The sequence below is a fragment of the Varanus komodoensis genome, unplaced genomic scaffold, assembly GCF_004798865.1.
Source record: "Varanus komodoensis strain SLA01 unplaced genomic scaffold, ASM479886v1 scaffold36, whole genome shotgun sequence".
In the NCBI taxonomy this organism is placed as follows: domain Eukaryota; kingdom Metazoa; phylum Chordata; class Lepidosauria; order Squamata; family Varanidae; genus Varanus; species Varanus komodoensis.
This window is the reverse complement of record NW_025335873.1, coordinates 1908819-1926386: the sequence shown is the minus strand read 5'-3', so window position 1 is coordinate 1926386 and position 17568 is coordinate 1908819. Positions and strand designations below refer to the sequence as shown.

At 52.0% G+C, this 17568-nt stretch overlaps 1 protein-coding gene across 7 annotated transcripts in view; it reads left to right on the top strand.

Annotated features, from left to right (window-relative positions):
• The window catches only part of FUBP3 (far upstream element binding protein 3), a 61664-nt gene extending 44368 nt beyond the window's left edge, over positions 1-17296 (top strand). For all 7 annotated transcript variants that reach the window (XM_044439889.1, XM_044439887.1, XM_044439886.1 and 4 more), the window contains 8 exons: positions 177-277; positions 2071-2212; positions 8404-8564; positions 8951-9024; positions 10117-10193; positions 12480-12551; positions 14006-14133; positions 15759-17296. In XM_044439889.1, coding sequence (XP_044295824.1) covers positions 177-277; positions 2071-2212; positions 8404-8564; positions 8951-9024; positions 10117-10193; positions 12480-12551; positions 14006-14133; positions 15759-15767 — 764 coding nt within the window. In that variant the 3' untranslated portion in view covers positions 15768-17296. The remainder of the gene's footprint in view (positions 1-176; positions 278-2070; positions 2213-8403; positions 8565-8950; positions 9025-10116; positions 10194-12479; positions 12552-14005; positions 14134-15758) is intronic.
• The last annotated feature ends 272 nt before the right edge of the window (positions 17297-17568 follow it).

Sequence of the window (17568 nt, the reverse complement as noted above, 5' to 3'; positions counted from 1 at the left end):
TACCCTTGGGTGTTCCTGCTCATCGGAAATCGCATCACCGGCGTCTGACGCGCGGCTGGCTGCATGGCTTCCATTCTGGAGCACTTGAACCCTCGTCCCTGCATGCAGGACCTGGCCCTTTCTGCCCTGCCCTCTGTCTGTGTGTAATTTTGGCCCTGTTTCCGCTTTCTCCACAGATGATGGGATTAGTCCCGAAAGAGTGGCGCAAGTCATGGGTCTCCCTGACCGGTGCCAGCATGCAGCTCACATAATGAACGAGCTCATCCTTACTGCACAGGTAGGCCGAGTGAGCTGCCTTGAGATGCCGCAGCAGGAGGCACAGACTGTAGGCCCCTGCAGATATTGACGAGGGGTGGCTACTCCCCCACCCTTCAACCTGGGCCAGGCTGGCTGGGCCGCTGATGAGCGTGGGAGTCCAGTAAAGTCCTGAGAGACACAGGTTCCCCAGCCCTGCTGTGTCAATTTGGGTGCCAGCAAGCTGAAGGGACACAGCAAGGAGTGTCCACATGTTTTAAAACCCACTGGGTTGTTGTGTGCCTTCCGTCCTGGTCACCTGCTCGTGGACAGAATCTGTGTGTGCACACATACATACATGCATGCATGTTTGCACAATTTCACACCCCTGCAGTGGCACAAATTCCCCCCCTCCCCCCAGATAAGCAAATCACAGACTAAGATGTGTATTCCCACTTTTAGCTTGGGACAAAATGCTTGTTTTTGGGGTGGATGTTTTGAGCATCTGCCCCTACGACTAAATCTGCAGGAAATCAAAGGAGAAATCGAACTGTCCGCGTGGCTGAAGGAGCCGTGCCCTCTACAAACACCACGATCACTGTGCTACCCATGCATCAGATTCCTCGGCCCCTCAGTTCATTTTGGAGGGCAGCGTTCCCCATTCGTGGTGCAGGCCATCCAGCCGGCCCGGTCCAAGCTAGGCCTTGTGTGTTGCTCTTGGATAGGCTCAGGGAGAGCGATTGGGGATGCGCCATTTTGACCCTGCTTGGTTCCTGGCCCTCTGGGCCGAAAAAGCACATCTGAGACCGTGGCAGCAATCATGGCCACTGTAGCAGCTGCCTCCTGCTGAGAGAAACCCTTCCCCACTGGGTGTGTGGGGTGACCTTCCTTTCTTGCAGGGTGCACCTCAACACACCTGGAGAGCGCCAGGTTACAAAAGACCATCTTCCTTCATCAGCGTAGGCCAAGCTGAGGAAGGTGCGTTTTGTAGCTTGCCTTCCAGCCCTCCCACTTGAGAAAGTGTGCTCTAGATCAAAGGAATTCTTTGCATGTTCTTACCTGGGCTTAAGTGGCAGTTTAACTCAAGTACAGAAATCTGCAGGCAAATTTAAAGAAAATTGAATGCAAAGCCCAGCTCCAGATGCCTGCCTGCACACTTTCTAGTCCTCATGTTTGAAATTTACAGCAAGGGAAAGAAACTTTAAGAGGTCCAGGGGCCAGTGTCAGCCTTCTGGGGGCTGCATTGCCCCATGTGCTGCTGAATTTCAGCAATGGTGGTAGCAACACCATCAGCAGTTCGCCAGGGAATTTCAACAGCCAACCATGACAAGGGCCCCGAAATGCCAAACTTAGCCCTTTTAAGCCCCTGTTGTGGTTGACGGCTGAAATTCACGGACAAACAGCAGTGCTCTAGTGGCAAACCTGCTGGCTTTCCATGATTTTTTATCGCGAATGCCAAGAAATCCAAAGAAAGACAGAAAACCCCATAAAAACGCCACAAAACCCAGTTGCCACGCATAGGCCAGCAAATACTGCGGCAGGCCAGGGGTACGCTTAAAGCCAGAATTCGGGCCTGGGTTGCTGCCGCCGCCGCCATAAAACTAACACACCTCCTGCAAGAAGCGGCTGCCATAATGCCCAGGTCCACGCCAATCCCCAAGGACCAGCAGGATCTGCACGATGGCCTCGGCAACGCGGATTTCGTGCCACTTCGCGGCTGGGGGCGGGCTCCTTGCTCTCTGAAACACCAGGCACATGCAGGCCTGGCACGTCGCCACAGGGATCGGGTCCCAGCGGTCTGCGTGTGCTGACGGTGGCCGTGTTCTTCCCTCCCAGGAGCGTGACGGTTTTGGAACCCTGGCTGTAACTAGAGGCCGAGGCCGCGGCCGCGGCGACTGGAGCGTTGGCACTCCGGGGGGCATACAGGAAGTCACCTGCACCGTGCCAGCAGACAAGTGTGGCCTGGTCATCGGCAAAGGTGAGGCACTGAGATTCGGGGGCTCTCCCCCACGGAGGGAGGATCCTTGCCGAGCCGCCGCTCTGACGGCTGCCCTTGTGTCCTGGGATCTAGGGAGCCCCGTCCCCCAGGACTGCAGTACCTGACTAGCCAAGGACTGCCTTCTCCTGGGAAAAACCTACCCCAGCGATCAGATCACCTTCCGGGCCAACCTCTGTCTTCATTTCTTAATTTGATTTATATGCAGCTTCATTTCCCATCAGGCCTTCTGGGTGGCTTGCAACTTCGTACAACAACACAGTAAAAGCTGCAAGTACAGGGAAACCACTAGCAGCAATAAAATTGAGAAAGATAATACTCAGTAAAAATGAAACATTTATTTGGCAATAGCCATGTGCCTTCAGGCTGTCTGAGGCATAGCGCAGGTGTGCACAAAGCCTTCCCCAAGCAGGGGCTTTTTGGTGTGGTACTCAAACAGGTGCTTGCATCCTTGGGCAGTGCATCTGCCGGCTCCCATGTTAACGAGGTTCAGCCTTCGCTATTTTAGTGGGGATTTGGGGAAAGCTGTTTCTTCCGTGTCCATCTCGCCCTTCCACCAAAGACGCTTAGGTGGACTGTGAGCCTCATGGCCGAAGACGGGGTAGAAGGGGGAAGCCAGCCCTCCTGTTTGCACCCAGCACTGTGGAGGCTGCACCGCACGGGAGACAGCCAGCTGTGTCCACCCGTGTTATCTTTCTCCCGCTGCTGTTTCCTGACCCAAGTGTGATTATTTTAAACTAGCCAGCGGGCTGGGCTGCGCACAGCATGGAATGCCCCCTTAGTTGATGTTTAATCCTTCAAGCTTCCTGACTGGCACTCAGAACTGGATACAGGATGACCGCCCTGATCAAGCCCGTGATGACCGACCCCCCTGTGCAAGGGTTCCGCCATGGTGCACCCTTCTCAGACCCCGAGGGAGAGGTCTGCCCACTCCATTCCCCTATGGGAAAACAGTTGGCACTCAGATGGATCCTGGCAACTCATGGAATGTGTATGATGTGTGCGGTCGATTCCTTCAGTCCACTTCTGCTGTTGGAGCACCCACGGGTTCAGTGTCACTATTTATTCCATGCTGTTCGAAGACAGGCCTGTGTTTTTCAGCAACATAGCTGTTCTTCCCATTTGCCAGGACTAATCTCCCGAAGGAACGGGACAGTTTCAGCTTGCCTAACATGGTATTGACAGATAGCCCCTGTGTGTGGTGATCAATAAACTTAAGAAATGGAAAATTTTCGGCAGAAAATGAATCCTTGGGAAATGAAGCACCCATGTTACGAAGCCCAACAGATCTGAAGTGCACCTAGTTGGCACAGGTGTGTTAGATAATCCAGCTGAGAGCTGTGCAGGTGCTTCATGGGTCCTCTGTAAGTAGCACTTTCATATGTAATGACTGGAGAAGCTTCAGGCCTTTGAAGGAAGCTGAGATGGTTCTTTTTCGAACACTCTCAGGCATTGCCCACAATACGCAAATTCTACTTTCCCTGTCTTTCCACCATCTCTTCTCTTAAGGAGGGATCAAACAAGTTGCCCACATTGGCTTCCTTTCCACCAAATCAGGTTTCCTCACCCCCATGATGCTTTTCCTAAATCCAAAATCAAGAAAAGTTGCCATTCATTAATAGACATCGATTCGCAGTGGCAATCTTGTATTCCGTTTCCTTAAGGGAATTCTGAAATGTGGCATTTTTGGCTATTAGAAGTTTATGGCATTTCGGCACAAAGAGGTAACACTCCAGAAAGGCTCGCTTGGCGTACGCCTGAACGGCAGCGCTGAGCTTTCCTCGTTTACAGGTCTGTTGAACAGCTGGTCCGGGGCCTTCTGATTTGCATAAGACAGGAATGTCTGCATGCAGCCATCTTCAGCCAGTGTCCCCCCAAAGATGAAAGCCTGTGTGTGAGCCTACCATGTCCCCCTTCTCACGTCCTTCAGTGTGAGCCTCGATATTTGTCCGGCTGATGGAACACCGTCTCTTCCCCACCCACTGGCTCTACCTCATCCAAGAGTTGGGTGGTGATGATGCTGTTAGTGGAGTGCTTCTTGTGCAAAAGTTACTGAGACTATGAGCTTTGGGGGCGTCCATACAATGGCCAAGGGCTCCCCTCTGCGTGCTGGCACTCAGAGACAGACGGCCGCCTCCCTGGGCCCCTGCTGGATTTCCATGATAAATGCAACAATCTTGACAGATACCGTGGCCAGCCCGGCTCTTGTCACCATGGCCTTTTAGTGCTGTTTGATTAATTGCTTTACAATTTCGCGTCCAGCTGTGGGGGGCCCTGCTCAAGTGATTCTGCCCCCCATCAGGTGGAAGAAAGGAAGGCTCCTGTTGAATGACTCTCTGCAGACAGTGGCCATGTGCTGAGCGGACGGCCCGGCTTGCGAGGGGGGAGCCTCCTGGCATCGGGCAGCGTTGCACTGGCCGCTTCGTATGTGGGTCCTCCTGCAGCCTAAACCAGAGGAGCTCGCTCTCCGGTCGGAAGGGAGCTGGACGTGACCGGTGGCGGGCGCAAGGCTTCCCGGTTGGAGGCGGCACGGTTGAAGCCCTCCCTGGCTGCAGGGCCAGTCTCTGTCCCCCACCGGCCTCCACCTGACGTTTATGGGTTTGTTTGCTGCACAGACCGGCAGAGCTTCTCTTTGGCTGGAAGCCTCGCCCAGCAAACATCCGGCACGTTCGCCCCAGTGGGAAGCCACTCCTCTTGTTCTACCGCATCCCACCTCTGTTGAGCCAACGGCAGCCTGTCCCCAGCTGGGTGTGCAGAATCAAATGTCAGGATTTATTTTTTGTGAAAGTGGCAGGTGCCGAGGGGGGGGGGAACCACGGCGCCCTTTTCTGAGCGAGGCTTTTGTCCAAATTAACGTGGTGTGACGCCGGCAGGAATGATTGGGCAAATAGGTAATTACCTACCCCCCTTTCCTCGTAGAAGAAATGACTTGCATGCCTTTTGAAGGCTGATCAAGGGGGCAAAGGTCCTGCCGCCAAGTTTTCCTCCAAGGCCAGTGCGTGGATGTTTGCAGAGCCACAGGGACAATATCGCAGGGGCTCCTCAGCAAACTCCTGGTCGGAGGTAAAACAGATAATGGTAGGTTTGGCTGCTGCTCCCTCCCTTCTGACATCTTGTCCGGTCAAGTGATATATTTCAGATCCTGACGCATCTGTGACATTGATTATCGGTTTTAACTGATGAAAGGCTTGCTTGTGGCTAAAACAGTCCCTTTCTTAGGCCTCCCAAGTGCCAAATAAACGTGCGTTTCGGGCCATTTTCTCTGGTACAGTGTTGGGTTGAGTCTGGGCTGACGGCGGTGCTTGAACAGAGGTTTGCTGAAGCCTCATGGATTATGGTGTTGTCCAAACCCAGCTCTATTCACAAGGCACAGCTTGTTACCAATGGACAACCATTGTTGGTGGGTTATGAACTGTGGATTGTTGTTCACCCAGTTTGTTATCTCAGTTGCGTTCACACCACAAGTGTTATCTTAACGACTATTAATCTGTCATTCAACAGATCTTTGCTTTCTCTGAGGTGGCATTTAAGGAATGCTGGCAAATCCCATTCACAGCTAAACTTCCCCAGTAGAGCTTGCTCATTATGGGATCAAATGTTACCAGAATTGTACTACTTCAGACTTCTTGGGGGTTAAATTACAATCCTTGCAATGTTTGTCTCCAATATATCCACACCGTGCGCCAGTAGACCCTTCTCCCCGTCACGGTCATTCAGGGTGCAGCATTCCTCAAAATATTTTTGAATCAAGAGAATCCTCCCCCTTGAACCCAGAACTGCGGTGTAACAGTTTCATTCCAAACCGGAAGAGATTGTTGGAGGGATAATCCGCGCAGGATGCAGGTGCCGCAGGGAAGGGGAGACGCCGGTCCGAAGTCGGGTGCGTGGCTCCAACCTGTTGGAAGGTTCAGCCAGGCTGAGCAAGTGGGCACAGAAGCCCCACTAATTGCTTTTGTCCGCTCTGTCACCAGCTTGCTGCCTTCCCTCCTCTTGCCGTGGGGTTTGGCTGGTGGCCTTCTCCAGGACGGGGCCTCGAGCAAACTGTGCCTTCCCACCCCTTTTGTCTCCAGTTGAGCGGGCTAACCTCCACCGTTGTGTGAAATTACAACAGAAGAATCGAGCCATTGTAATTGCAGTGGAAGCCTTTGTTAGGCAAATATCATTAAGAGACTGAGACCCTCCGGGGGTGTGTGTGTGTGTGTCTTTCTCTCCTTTTGGCCGCCCAGTCAGACTAAACTTTCATTAGTCTTGTTCCACCCCTAGTACAAGCCACTCCTGTTCTCGTTCTCTCCCTCTCTCCCTCTCTCCCTCTCTCCCTCTCTCTCTCTCTCTCTCTCTCTCTCTCTCTCTCTCTCTCTCTTTCTCGGAGTTGGCATCACTGGATCTCTCATTCATGGCAAGCGCCCACCAGTTCTCTGAAATAAGCGACTCTTTGGGGAAGGTTTTCAGGCAGAGCCGTGTTCTTGGAGGGCGCACAAGATTTCGGACTAACTGCAGAGCGAGCCGTGTGCCCAGTTACGTTCCCGGGAAGATGCCTGTTGCATCTTGGCATGGCTTTTTGCTCTGGATGTATCCTCTTTTTTTTTAATCCCCTTAGAGGACTGAGTACTTCAGTTCTGTCTACACTGGGAGCAGTTGACCAAGTTTCTCCCAGTGCAGTTCAGTAAACCCCTGCCGAGCAGAGGGCCAAGCAGTGCTTCTTCACGGAGACTCGCAGACCAGGCAACACGTAGCTCATTTTTTAAAGTGACGGAATGGCTTCAGGAATGTTTTGCTGACCCCACACCAAGTTCCGATGCATTGAAAAAGATCCCAGAGCAAAACCAGATGGGTGGTATCGGAAGCAGGCGGCGCAAGAGTCATTTGCATTGGATCCACTTTCGTTTAGGTCTGCCTCCACACTTGTCAACATGGGCCGGGTCGAAGAGGCACCCTGTGGCAAAACTCTCTAGATTTCTTGACTCTGTGCTCTTCCAACATTCAGAAAACCATCCAAGTGCCAGGTTGTCCCTTTTCCCGTGCCTACTGCAGAAACCCCGGAGGTAAACAAGCAGAGGAGGAAAGTGGTTTTCTGGCCCAGTCCAGTCTTCCAAGTGGACCTTAATTCTTTGTTCTCTCTCTTAGCCTCTAGCCTTGCTGTTTCCCTCCCCACCTCCTTCCCCCACTGTTTCTCCTTAGCCCATCCTCTTGCTCTTCCTTGCCCACTATTCCCTTGCCCTCCTAACACTTTTTTAACCATGTTTCTATTTTATATTTTAGTTCTTACTGCTAACAACCTCAAAGTCTGATTTGTGATACAGTGGTGGAGTTGAAATACAAAATAATAAGAGAAATCCAATCTGTAAATAGTATTAAATAAGACTCAGAATGTCCCAGCATGAACAGTGCGCAGAGTTGTGCGGAGTTTGCACCTTCATGTGACCAACTAGCTCTGCAGACCAACTGCCTTTGGGGAAGGGATTTCCTGGTCAGAGGAATCCTTCTAAAAATAGCTTTCTGTCGCCACCTGCCCAAAGGGGCAATGGGGAGGTCTGACACCAAGAAGCTCGGCCCCCTGCTCTCAGCCAACTACTGACCCCTTGGCCACTTCAGCGTCAAATGCAGGTTGCATCAGATTTTTTTGTATAGCTTCCACATTTGAATCACGCTGTGATATGCCTGTTTGTTTGCTTTTTTGGATGTCAAGGAAAGGTGCGTAAATTCCACCTACAGTTTGTGCACATTTCCCCGCTTAAAAAACAAAAAAAGCATACCAAATCATGACCCACTTTAAATGTTGGAAGCTCACCTGCTGCACTGGTCAGAGCAAGCTGTAGGCAGATAGGCTGGAACCCGGAGGGGGGAAGCGCAGAACCAGAATTTGGGCCCCACAACTGGAGTCCATGCAGCTCTCTGACCTGGAGGAAAGGCCCTCAAGGCGCAAGCAGGCGCTTCTGTCATCGCCACTCTGCCGTCTGGTGGGGGTGCTGACGGTTTTACCTCAGACCTTTGCCATCTGTGCAACTGTGTTGGAGAGCAGCTCCCGTAAGTCCCCATAAGCCGTCTGGGGATAATGGTGTGGCAGGACGCATGGACCCAACCACCGCTGGGTCTCTTCCTTCCCCCCACTTAAGAAGCCGGAAGCTTGAACAAGCTGTGTCCTTCTCCTTCTCCTCCCCTTTGCTCTCCCGCAGGTGGAGAAAATATCAAGAGCATAAACCAGCAGTCGGGGGCCCACGTGGAGCTGCAGAGAAATCCGCCTCCTAACACAGACCCCAATGTTCGGATATTCACCATCCGGGGTGTCCCCCAACAGATCGAGCTTGCAAGACATCTCATAGACGAGAAAGTTGGTGTGAGTACAGCCCTCTTGTTTCTAGCCCTGCCCACCGTGATGGCCACGAAACAGGCCCCGCCGTCAGCCATGAAACAGGCCCACCGGGGTCGAGGCAGCCCGCCATGATGCTCTGTCGGCCTTCCGAAGTGGAAGCATTTTGTCAGGAAGGGTGGTGGGAGTGCAGCCAAAAGACGGGAGTTGCAGAGTCTTTTGGACACAGGACGTTTCACTCACTTGACAAGCGAGACACCGTTTGGGGGTGGTGAATTCGGCAAAAGCAAACGTGGAGAAGCCCCGAACGTTCCGCCGAACCCTTGCCGTGCACCCTCCCTGTTATGTGGGCTTCCCTGGATGGCGGCCCAGGGAACAACAGGGGCGAACGGTATCGGGTGTTTCTCTTCCAGGGTACCAGCCTGGGAGGACCTGGAGGATTTCCGCAGAGTCCCTTCAGCCAGCCACCAGCTACGCCCCATCAAAAGTACGTTTGATGCCTCGCCCTTCCCGCAGCTGTCGGATGCTGCGTGTGGCTTGTAGCAACAGCAGCAGCACGCAGGACGCTTTCAAGATGAAAGAGGAAGGTCCATGAGCTTGAGAATGTGGGTCAGGGACCCTCGTTCTGCCAAGGTCTTTATTAGCTCATTCGTAACCTGCACTGCCAGGATCTGTATCCGAGCACTGGGCAGAATTGCAGGTGTGATGTGTGCTTGGTTTCAGTAGGCAGTCGTTTTGCATTCAGACATTCTCCTTTCCCAACTTCTGTTGGGCCCCCATAGTTGGGACGCAGGCGAACTGCAGTGAATAATGTTTCCTTCTTTATTTAACACATTCCTAGGCTGCCTTTCAGGGCAGGCGGCCTCCCAGATGGCTCACAAGCCTAACATAGGCAGCTACAGTGTCGTCTAAAGAGTGGAAGTGCACGCACACCATCCGGGGAAGGCCGACGGAAGCAAGCCCGTTTCCAGAGCCTTCCTGAAAGCCCCTTTCCACAGGGATAGGCCCACTGCAGAAGAAAACGGGAAGGCAGATCGGTCCTGATGAGTTGGGAGGCCTGGAGTCCACCTCTGGTCTCTGGGCTGAAGTTTCCAACCCCTGTCTAAGAAGCATAAATTTGGAGTATGATCCAGCGGGAGGCGGACAAGAGGGCACACTGGCAAAATGCAGATTACAAATACAGCAGAAGCGCTCAACTTGGGCTTAGTGGTGGTGGGCTGGTCATCTCTTCAAGAGGGGATGAAATACCACAGCGCAGCAGCTTCATATGCCCACTGTCAGATGCAGGCTGCTGGGACCGTGGGGGAATCGGGATGCCAGGTCCCGATAGGAGTTGCCCAGTATTTGCGCACCCAGGTAACGTCCTCACCTTTCCTAAGGAAACGTTTCTGCGGGTGACTTCACTCTAGCCCTGCTCCTGGCAATATCTGGGGAGCTTGCTCCTGCTGGCGATCGGCCCAGCCCCACTGGAGCCAGGATCCTTTCCCAGTGCCTGGGGCGGTTTCAGAGCCAGTCTGCCGCACGATTGACCGCAGCAAGGGGGACTCGTGGGCATCGCTAACGGCCTTGTTCTCCACAGCGGCCCACAGGCCTTCATGACGCAGGGCTGGGGTGGCACTTACCAGACGTGGCAGCAACCCGGACAGCAGGTTCCGAGTAAGTCTCTCGTCGTCCTCGCACGGGAGGGGGCGGGGCAGGGTCACGCAGGGCTCCCAGAGACTTGCCCAAGCTGCCCCAGCCAATTCGGGGCCCCGTTGAGGCTGGGACAGGCAGCTCCTTGACTCGCAGCTCATTCTCTCCCCCGCTGGGCCAGCTCTTGAGGCTGAGAAAGGCGCGTGGGTAGGGCCAGCGGTGAGCTGCCTCTCTGTTGCCACCACCTGCCTGCCTGCCTGCCGGGCTGAAACCCCTCCGGTTGCCTTCGGCGGAGCCACGCTTCTCCTGCTGGGCGCTTCGCTGCTTCTTTTTGCTTTTAACTCTGCCGCTTTCTTGCCCCGTCCTTTGCAAGGCAGGTTTTCCGGTAGGAAAGCATACTGCCTCTGTGGACGCGGGCCAGGATTGAACGACTGCAACAGAGCAAAGGCAGGCCCCAAAGCTGGGCTGGTCTGGTCTGATAGCCCAGCCGAGAGGGGAGCTGGCCAGGGCCCAGTGCTTCCCACTGCGGCACCAGTCTGTGTTTTCTCCCTGTAAAGTAAGACGCACTCTGTTGGGTGGATCGTGTTCTCGCCAAGCAGGTGGTTGCGGTCCCGCTTGTTTGCTGAGGAGCCCCATCCGGCTGGGCAGGGCTTGCTTCCACACACGCGCGTGGGCTGCTGGCCCCTGGCGTCGCACCGTGCCCTGCAGGATCCGGGAGCCCAGTGCAACAGAGAGCTTTTTCCAAGCTCAGCGGGGGCTTACCTCCTCGTTGGCCTGCGGCCCATTGGCCAGTGGCCAGGCTGGACCTTGTGTGGACCTTGTGGAGGTACACCGAGTACCAAAACAATGAAGCTCAGCCTGAAGATGGAGCGGGGAAGCAGTACTGCCCGTGCTGTAACACAGAGCGCAACTCTCGGTGCTGAGGGCATTGCTCCTTTGGCGTCCGCATCCCCCTGCCCTCCCCGCACACCCCGCCATGTCCCCTAGACTGTAATTATCTCCCCAACTTCAATAACTTAGCAGGCTGGGGTGGAAACACTCTGCCTTGAGACACAAGGTTTTTCAGCCTGTCCTTTCAGCCTCCTGCAGACTTCAATTCTTTTTGGAAGAAAAGTCAATCAAGGGAGCCCTTTGACACGAGTTGAGGAGCCATCGGGCTGGCCCTGACCTTTGCAGGCTCAGTTCCTGACTTCTCACTTCGGTCAAATCCTTTTAAGTGTCCTTCAGAATCTCAAGCTGGGACCTTGCAGATTTCCCTGATCTTTTTCGCCTGCACGCTCTTCGCACTTTCGTGTGTTTCTTGGCCTCCCAACTTTTGAGGGCTGGAAAGGTGCCCTTGCTTGTAATTTTTGCCTCATTTTTGTTGGCAGCTTGTGATTTTCTCCTGTACACTCGCGCACTTTCATTTTCTTGTGTGTGTTTGCCTCCTTGCACATATCCCCTACAGTGTCTTTAAGTGTACATGATAGGAAAGCCATTCTCACACCAGCGTCCAATTTTAAACATCATTAAAATGCCCACTGTCTCCTTTTTCCTTTATTCCTTTCCTCACTCCTTTGCTTTTTACCTTTTAGTCCTCACGAGTCTGCAAGAGATCGTTACTCAAAATTAGCTGGCCAGAGGCATGAAAATACAGACCCTTATGGAGCCTGCAGGCACCCCTGTGCCCCTTGGTACTTTCCCCGGTGCCCGCCAAGCTGCCCACTTTAAAAGAAAAAAGAAAAAGATATTTTTGCTGGGAGTTGGGGCCGTGTGTAGTCATGAAAGCTATGAGAAATCATAGCTGGCACATGCCAACCAGCTGTGAGCCTGTAGAGAAGGGTTCTGGAGGCAGCTTTGGAAGCAGTTCGAGTCGTTAGAATATCAGTAGGTGAAGCAAGGCCTCTTCGGGAGCAGCTTTCCTAGCCCTTGGCCTTTCTGGCAGCCGAAGAGGAAGGTTGTCTTCCCACGCATGTGCAGGACTCCACCTTAGAAGCCGGAGCAGTTCTGAATCCCGGAACTTGTTTGCTAGCCCCATTCCCTTCGCCAGGGTAGCAAGAACTGCTTGGGGAAAGCCCTCACTTCTCCCAGACAAAGGTGTGTGTCTCTTTCTTCCGCCTCCCTTATTCCTGCCGAACCACGAACAGAGCAAAGGGAGCCCTGGGAAACAGCCGCTTCCCCTGGGCCCCTTACCTGAATCGAACTGACTCGCCTGACTGAAGGGTCGTAAGGATGGGCCTCTGGCCTACCCTGCAGGGCTGGCGTGTGTCCAGCAAGAAGCCGCTCCCTGCTCCTCATGCCTCTGCTTGTTTCTTGTGGCACTTCCTTCAGGTCAACAGAACCAGCAGCAGAACAGCCAGCCGGACTATAGCAAAGCCTGGGAAGACTATTACAAGAAACAGAGTGAGTAGACCTGGGGGGGTGGGGGGAGAGCGCGGCGGGACCTCGAGATTGATTTCCCTGGAATGTGGAGTGGCGGCCTTAGCATCTCCACCTCTCCTTGCCCCCACCCCCCTCCAGCAGACGATTTTGCTGTGGAAGACAGGCGGGTTCGTCTTCAGAGGGGTCTGGGGAAGAGAGGTGAGCTAGGGGGCCGCTGCATGCTGAACCCGAGCTCTGTGATTTAGCGCAGCATGAGTCACTTGCTGGCTTATCTTCACGTTTTCTTCTAATTGTTCTCCCCAAGGATTTGAGCCTTTCTGTTCCGAGTTCTCCACACGCTATGGGTGCTGGTGGGGTGGGGGGAGATCATGAGTAAAAATAGGGGATGCGGAAGGGCTAGCCAGCGGAGGAGCACGGCACTGAGCCCGTCAGAAACTCGGTGCTGTGAGATTGTCCGGCTGGTCACTCTCCTCTCCTAGGGGACATGTGCTCCTTTCCTGTGACTTGGTGTTTGTTTTGGCTAAAATAGGGGGGAGACACAGAGCCTGCATTGCCCTGTCGGGGGGGCGCTTTGGTACAGCAACCTGGTTTTGAGAAGGGCTCCACCACAGCCCTGCTGCACGTTCGCCTTTGCTCGCTTGTCCTCGCAAATATCAGTCCAGCCTTTTTTGTGCACTAGAGAGCCAGCACGGGGTCTTCACAGGTGCCCCTCAGATGGTGCAAGCCAGATGGAGTGGGATGGTGTGTGCGTCTCCCACCTTCCGAGTTCTCTGCACATGGAAGCTTCCTGGCACGCCAGTCTCACCCTTTGCGCGCGTGTTAAAGCTCGCTTCTTTCTTCAGCTCCAGGATTTAAAACTTCACTGCTCTTCTTTGTGGGCGGGATGCTTAATCCCAGCCTGTTTCCTCCAAACCACGTTCAAAGCCTCGATCTTGTTAATGCTGAACTAGGCTGAGCCCGCCATGTCCTTTGTAGTCAGAACAACCCCTTCCTCGGTGAAGAGGGAGGCAGCTGTGTACTCTCGGGGAAGTCCGCGGTACACAAAAGGACGAGAATTCGTACAAATGCCCAGTCACACACACACGTCCCTCGTGCATGCATGCGCTGGAGGCCTGGGAAGGGGTGGGTGCGGAAGCTCTTCAGGACTCCAGCAGCATTTTGTGGTGGCTTCTCACAAAACGCCAGTCCAGGGTTGGCCGCCACCCGGAATGGCAACCGTGGTGTTTCAGGTGGGTTTGCAAGCCACGGCCCGTGCGAACCAGGGCAGAGCGTCCCTTGAGCTTCCATGGGCTCTTTTTCCCCCGCCAGGGAAAAGCACCTGCCCACAAGTGCCGCAGTGGATTCAGCCCCCCGGGGAGCCAGGCGTGGTGAAGTGTGGCCTGCGCTGCTGTGGGACCGGGTGGGTGGCCGCCTGCCTGCCCACATGGGCTGCTTCTGATGCTCAGCAGTGTGTGTGTTCTCTCCTCCTCCTCCAGGTCACGCTGCCACTGCTGCTTCCCAAGCAAGCTCCCAGCCAGACTACACGATGGCCTGGGCGGAATATTACAGACAGCAGGCGGCCTATTATGGGCAAACATTAGGGCAAACCCAGGCCCACAACCAGGTGGGTAATTCTCCTCTCCGCATCTTCCCCGCCATGCTCCTCTCCTTGGGTGGCCATCTCTTGTTTAATTCCACTCTCCGTCCCCCAAGTCAGCGGCCTCCGTTGCACCCATGGAGGGCTTCCCGGAGCCTGCAAGATGCCTGCGTGGCCTGGGGCTGTGTGGTACATTTATGTGCCCGTAGTCATCGTGTGGAAACTAATTTCGTTGCTGGACTCTTACCTATCCTGACAAGCGCTTAATTTGGTTCTTCCCCGAAAGGGCATGTGTGGGCCTTTCCCTCCCTCCTCTCCATCCCTTGATCTGAACATGCTTTTTATTATTAAAAAGCAGGTAATTTTGTCAAGAAACAATTCAGCCTGAAACACGACAGACGCTAGTCATTTCTGACATGAAATGGCCTGTTTACAGCAACCTGCGTATTGTAATACGGATGGATAAGACCGTGGGGCTACGCTCCATCACGTGACTCTGCAGTCCTAGATTTATCTACCAAATATTCATCAACCATGCCTGATGGGGCATGTGATTGCAGAAATATCACCCGCACACACCCTGTTCTTCTGCCTGGCCAAAGGGATCCAGTGTTTCCAGTATGCTCAAAAGCCCTTCCCACTTGCATTATTGCTCAAGACGCTGAATTTTGGGGTTAATTTTTTTCTAACGAGGTGCTATCCCGAAGCCTTCGTTCCGTGCTTACAATTTGACCGTCCACTTTCAAATGTCCGAACGGATGCTATTTCCATTTTTGCTGAAGAAGGTTAGCAAACCCATACCCAAGACTCGCTTCCAGAGAAACGGACGGCCATCCACCACCTATTGCTTTACGAAGCAGATCCGTAACTCGCTTTGCCGAGACAAACAGCTCTGCCCCGAATTTCTGTGGGACGCCGCAGCCCCGCCACACGTGTTTACAGTTCCTGCTCCGCTTCCGCTGAGTGGCAGCGACTGGACTAAATGCCGCAGGAAGCTGTGTGGCTGAGCTGGGATCGAGAACTGGGCCTTTCTGCCCGCACCGCCACTTGGCCACGGCGTTCCATTTCGTGCCTAGGGCCCATCCGCCGTCCTTCTCTCAGAAGAGCCCCGTGGTGGCTCATGCGACGCCTTGCCTGGATGTCCCTGTGCTCTCTTTGGTAGAGGCGCCCTGTCTTGATTACATTCAATCCGTGCGTTGCCCCAAGTGCTCCCGGCCGGGGGCTGATCCAGAAACGTGGGCTATTGGAGGCCTGCAGGATCAGACCAAAGGCCTTTCTAATCTAGCGTCCCGCATTTCCTGAGTTGGCCAACCAAGCCCCCAGACAGGCCGTGAAGGGGAGCCTTCCCCCTCCTTCGCTCCCTCCAAATGGACGCTCCTGACTCGGACAGCATCCTTCTGTGAATGCCAGTTGCTGGGGAGAACAGCAGGGGCAAGTCACTGGGGAAGCGGGCGCCGCTTTGCTCCTTCGGGTCCAGCTGGACCCCGGTGCGCTCCTGGAACAGCTTCCCCACCATGCGGCCCTCTGGAAGAGTTGGGGGCTGTTCCGGCTGGGGATGGTGGGACGCGTGCCTTCTAAACATGGACGGAGGTGCTTCCGAAAAGTCGCCGAAGGTTTTTAACTCATTGTTTTCTCTCTCTTTCTCTTTGTAGGAGCAGTAGAACAAGACCCCTGACTCTTTATTTCGTTTCCTCCCCTCTTTCTCCCTCACTCTCTCTTCTTTCTCTCTCGGAATCATTGTGGAAGCAAACCTTTTTTGTAACAGAGGTTTCTAGATTTGCAACATTTTGATGAAGACTTTGTTTTTTGTGAAACACCTAGTTAGGATAATCTGTACTGAACTTTTTCTAAGAATCAGGAACAATTTGCTATGTGTACTAAACTTTATGGACATGCTGGGTAATTTTTCTTTGGTTTAATTATTATTTTTTGGCTTTTTCTTTCCAAATTTATAAGAAAAAAAAGAGGAAAAAATAAACGAAACTCCGGGATACTTTTTTTTTTTTGGAGAGAAGCTGGTCTAAGCTGCAACCGGCATTGAAACCTACCCCAGAGCTACTATGACATTTCAACAAGTGTTCTTTTTGTGTGTTTTTCCCCCTCCTTTCCTCCTTTGTGTTTTAATTTTAAATTTTTTCTGTTGTAACAGAAAAAGGCTTGGAAGTCTTAGGTGGTATGTAACAAATTCTAAAAAATATGAAATTTTTAAAAAACAGTATTTAAATATTCTTAAATATGTAAATTCATTAAATATTTTACTTCTGAATTACCTTGTACCTTGGGCTGTCTTTTTTTGATTTTATTGCATTTTTTAAAAGAAACTGAACTATGGTATGTATTGTAATTAATTATGTGAATTCTTTATCAAGACAGTTACTGTTTGCTGTCAGGCTGGTTATTGTGGGGGGGAATTTTGTAGGGGCTGTATAATTTCTAGAGATCTAAAGGGGTAATATAAAAATGTGTTAATTTTTTAGCAATGCTATTTTTCTTTCCATGTCTCCACTGTTGGTTGCATTTGTGTATCTAAGACCTCCAAGCTTGTCTAAAAAAACAAACAAATACCTTTTGTCTATTTCAGAAATAAATACTGTTATTTTTAATATTAAGATGAAACTGCTATTAGTACCTTTAACAAACACTGTGGAACATTAAATCATATAAAATAGTAGTAACTATTTTTTAATTCCAGGGTGTGTGTTGCTTTTTTTTCCATTTTTGTTTTTTGTTTTTAAGTATTTTCTTATCTTAATATTTGTCAAAATTTACTTAGAGAAATAAAATTAAATCTAGTATTAACCACAGGTATGCGCTAAATAATTTTTTGATTTAATAAAAGGGATAATATGGTTTCCAATGTTTACTGTAGTGTTTTCTTGTACAGATAACAGTGTATTTTTAAAGGAGAAAAAAAAACGGAAGTAAAGCTATTTTTTCTTGACATTTTTAATTGACCTGCGGGACATTCCGTTTTGACTTGTAATGAAGTTACTGTTCTAGGGTCCCTTTCCCCCCTTATTTCTTTATAATGCTTGAAATGTCTAACTATACCGAAACACAATTGGATAATGTTGCGCATGATGGTCTTTTAAACAAAAATGTTCTTTTTATTTGACTGACAGTTGGATTTTACACTCTCTCTATAATAAAAAAAAAATTCCACAAGGTAACTTGTGGGTTAAGTATTAAAGTTTCTGTGGTCACGGTTCCTCTTCCTTGACGTTAGTCCGACAGAAGCAACATTTCAAACTTTCCCTGTCTCTTCTTTTAGCTTTCGGGGTGCCCTCGCATGGGAGCAGTTTTTAAGCTAGAGAGTAGTGACGGCTAGCTTCATTGTTCCCCAAACCAAGGGCCCTTTTTCCCCAGCGAACTCCATGAAACGTTCAATCACAACCTTTCTTTGAAGGGTTTTCACCCTCGCCTCCCTCCCCGCCCCCTCCAAAAATAAAGGTGTGGCCCTAA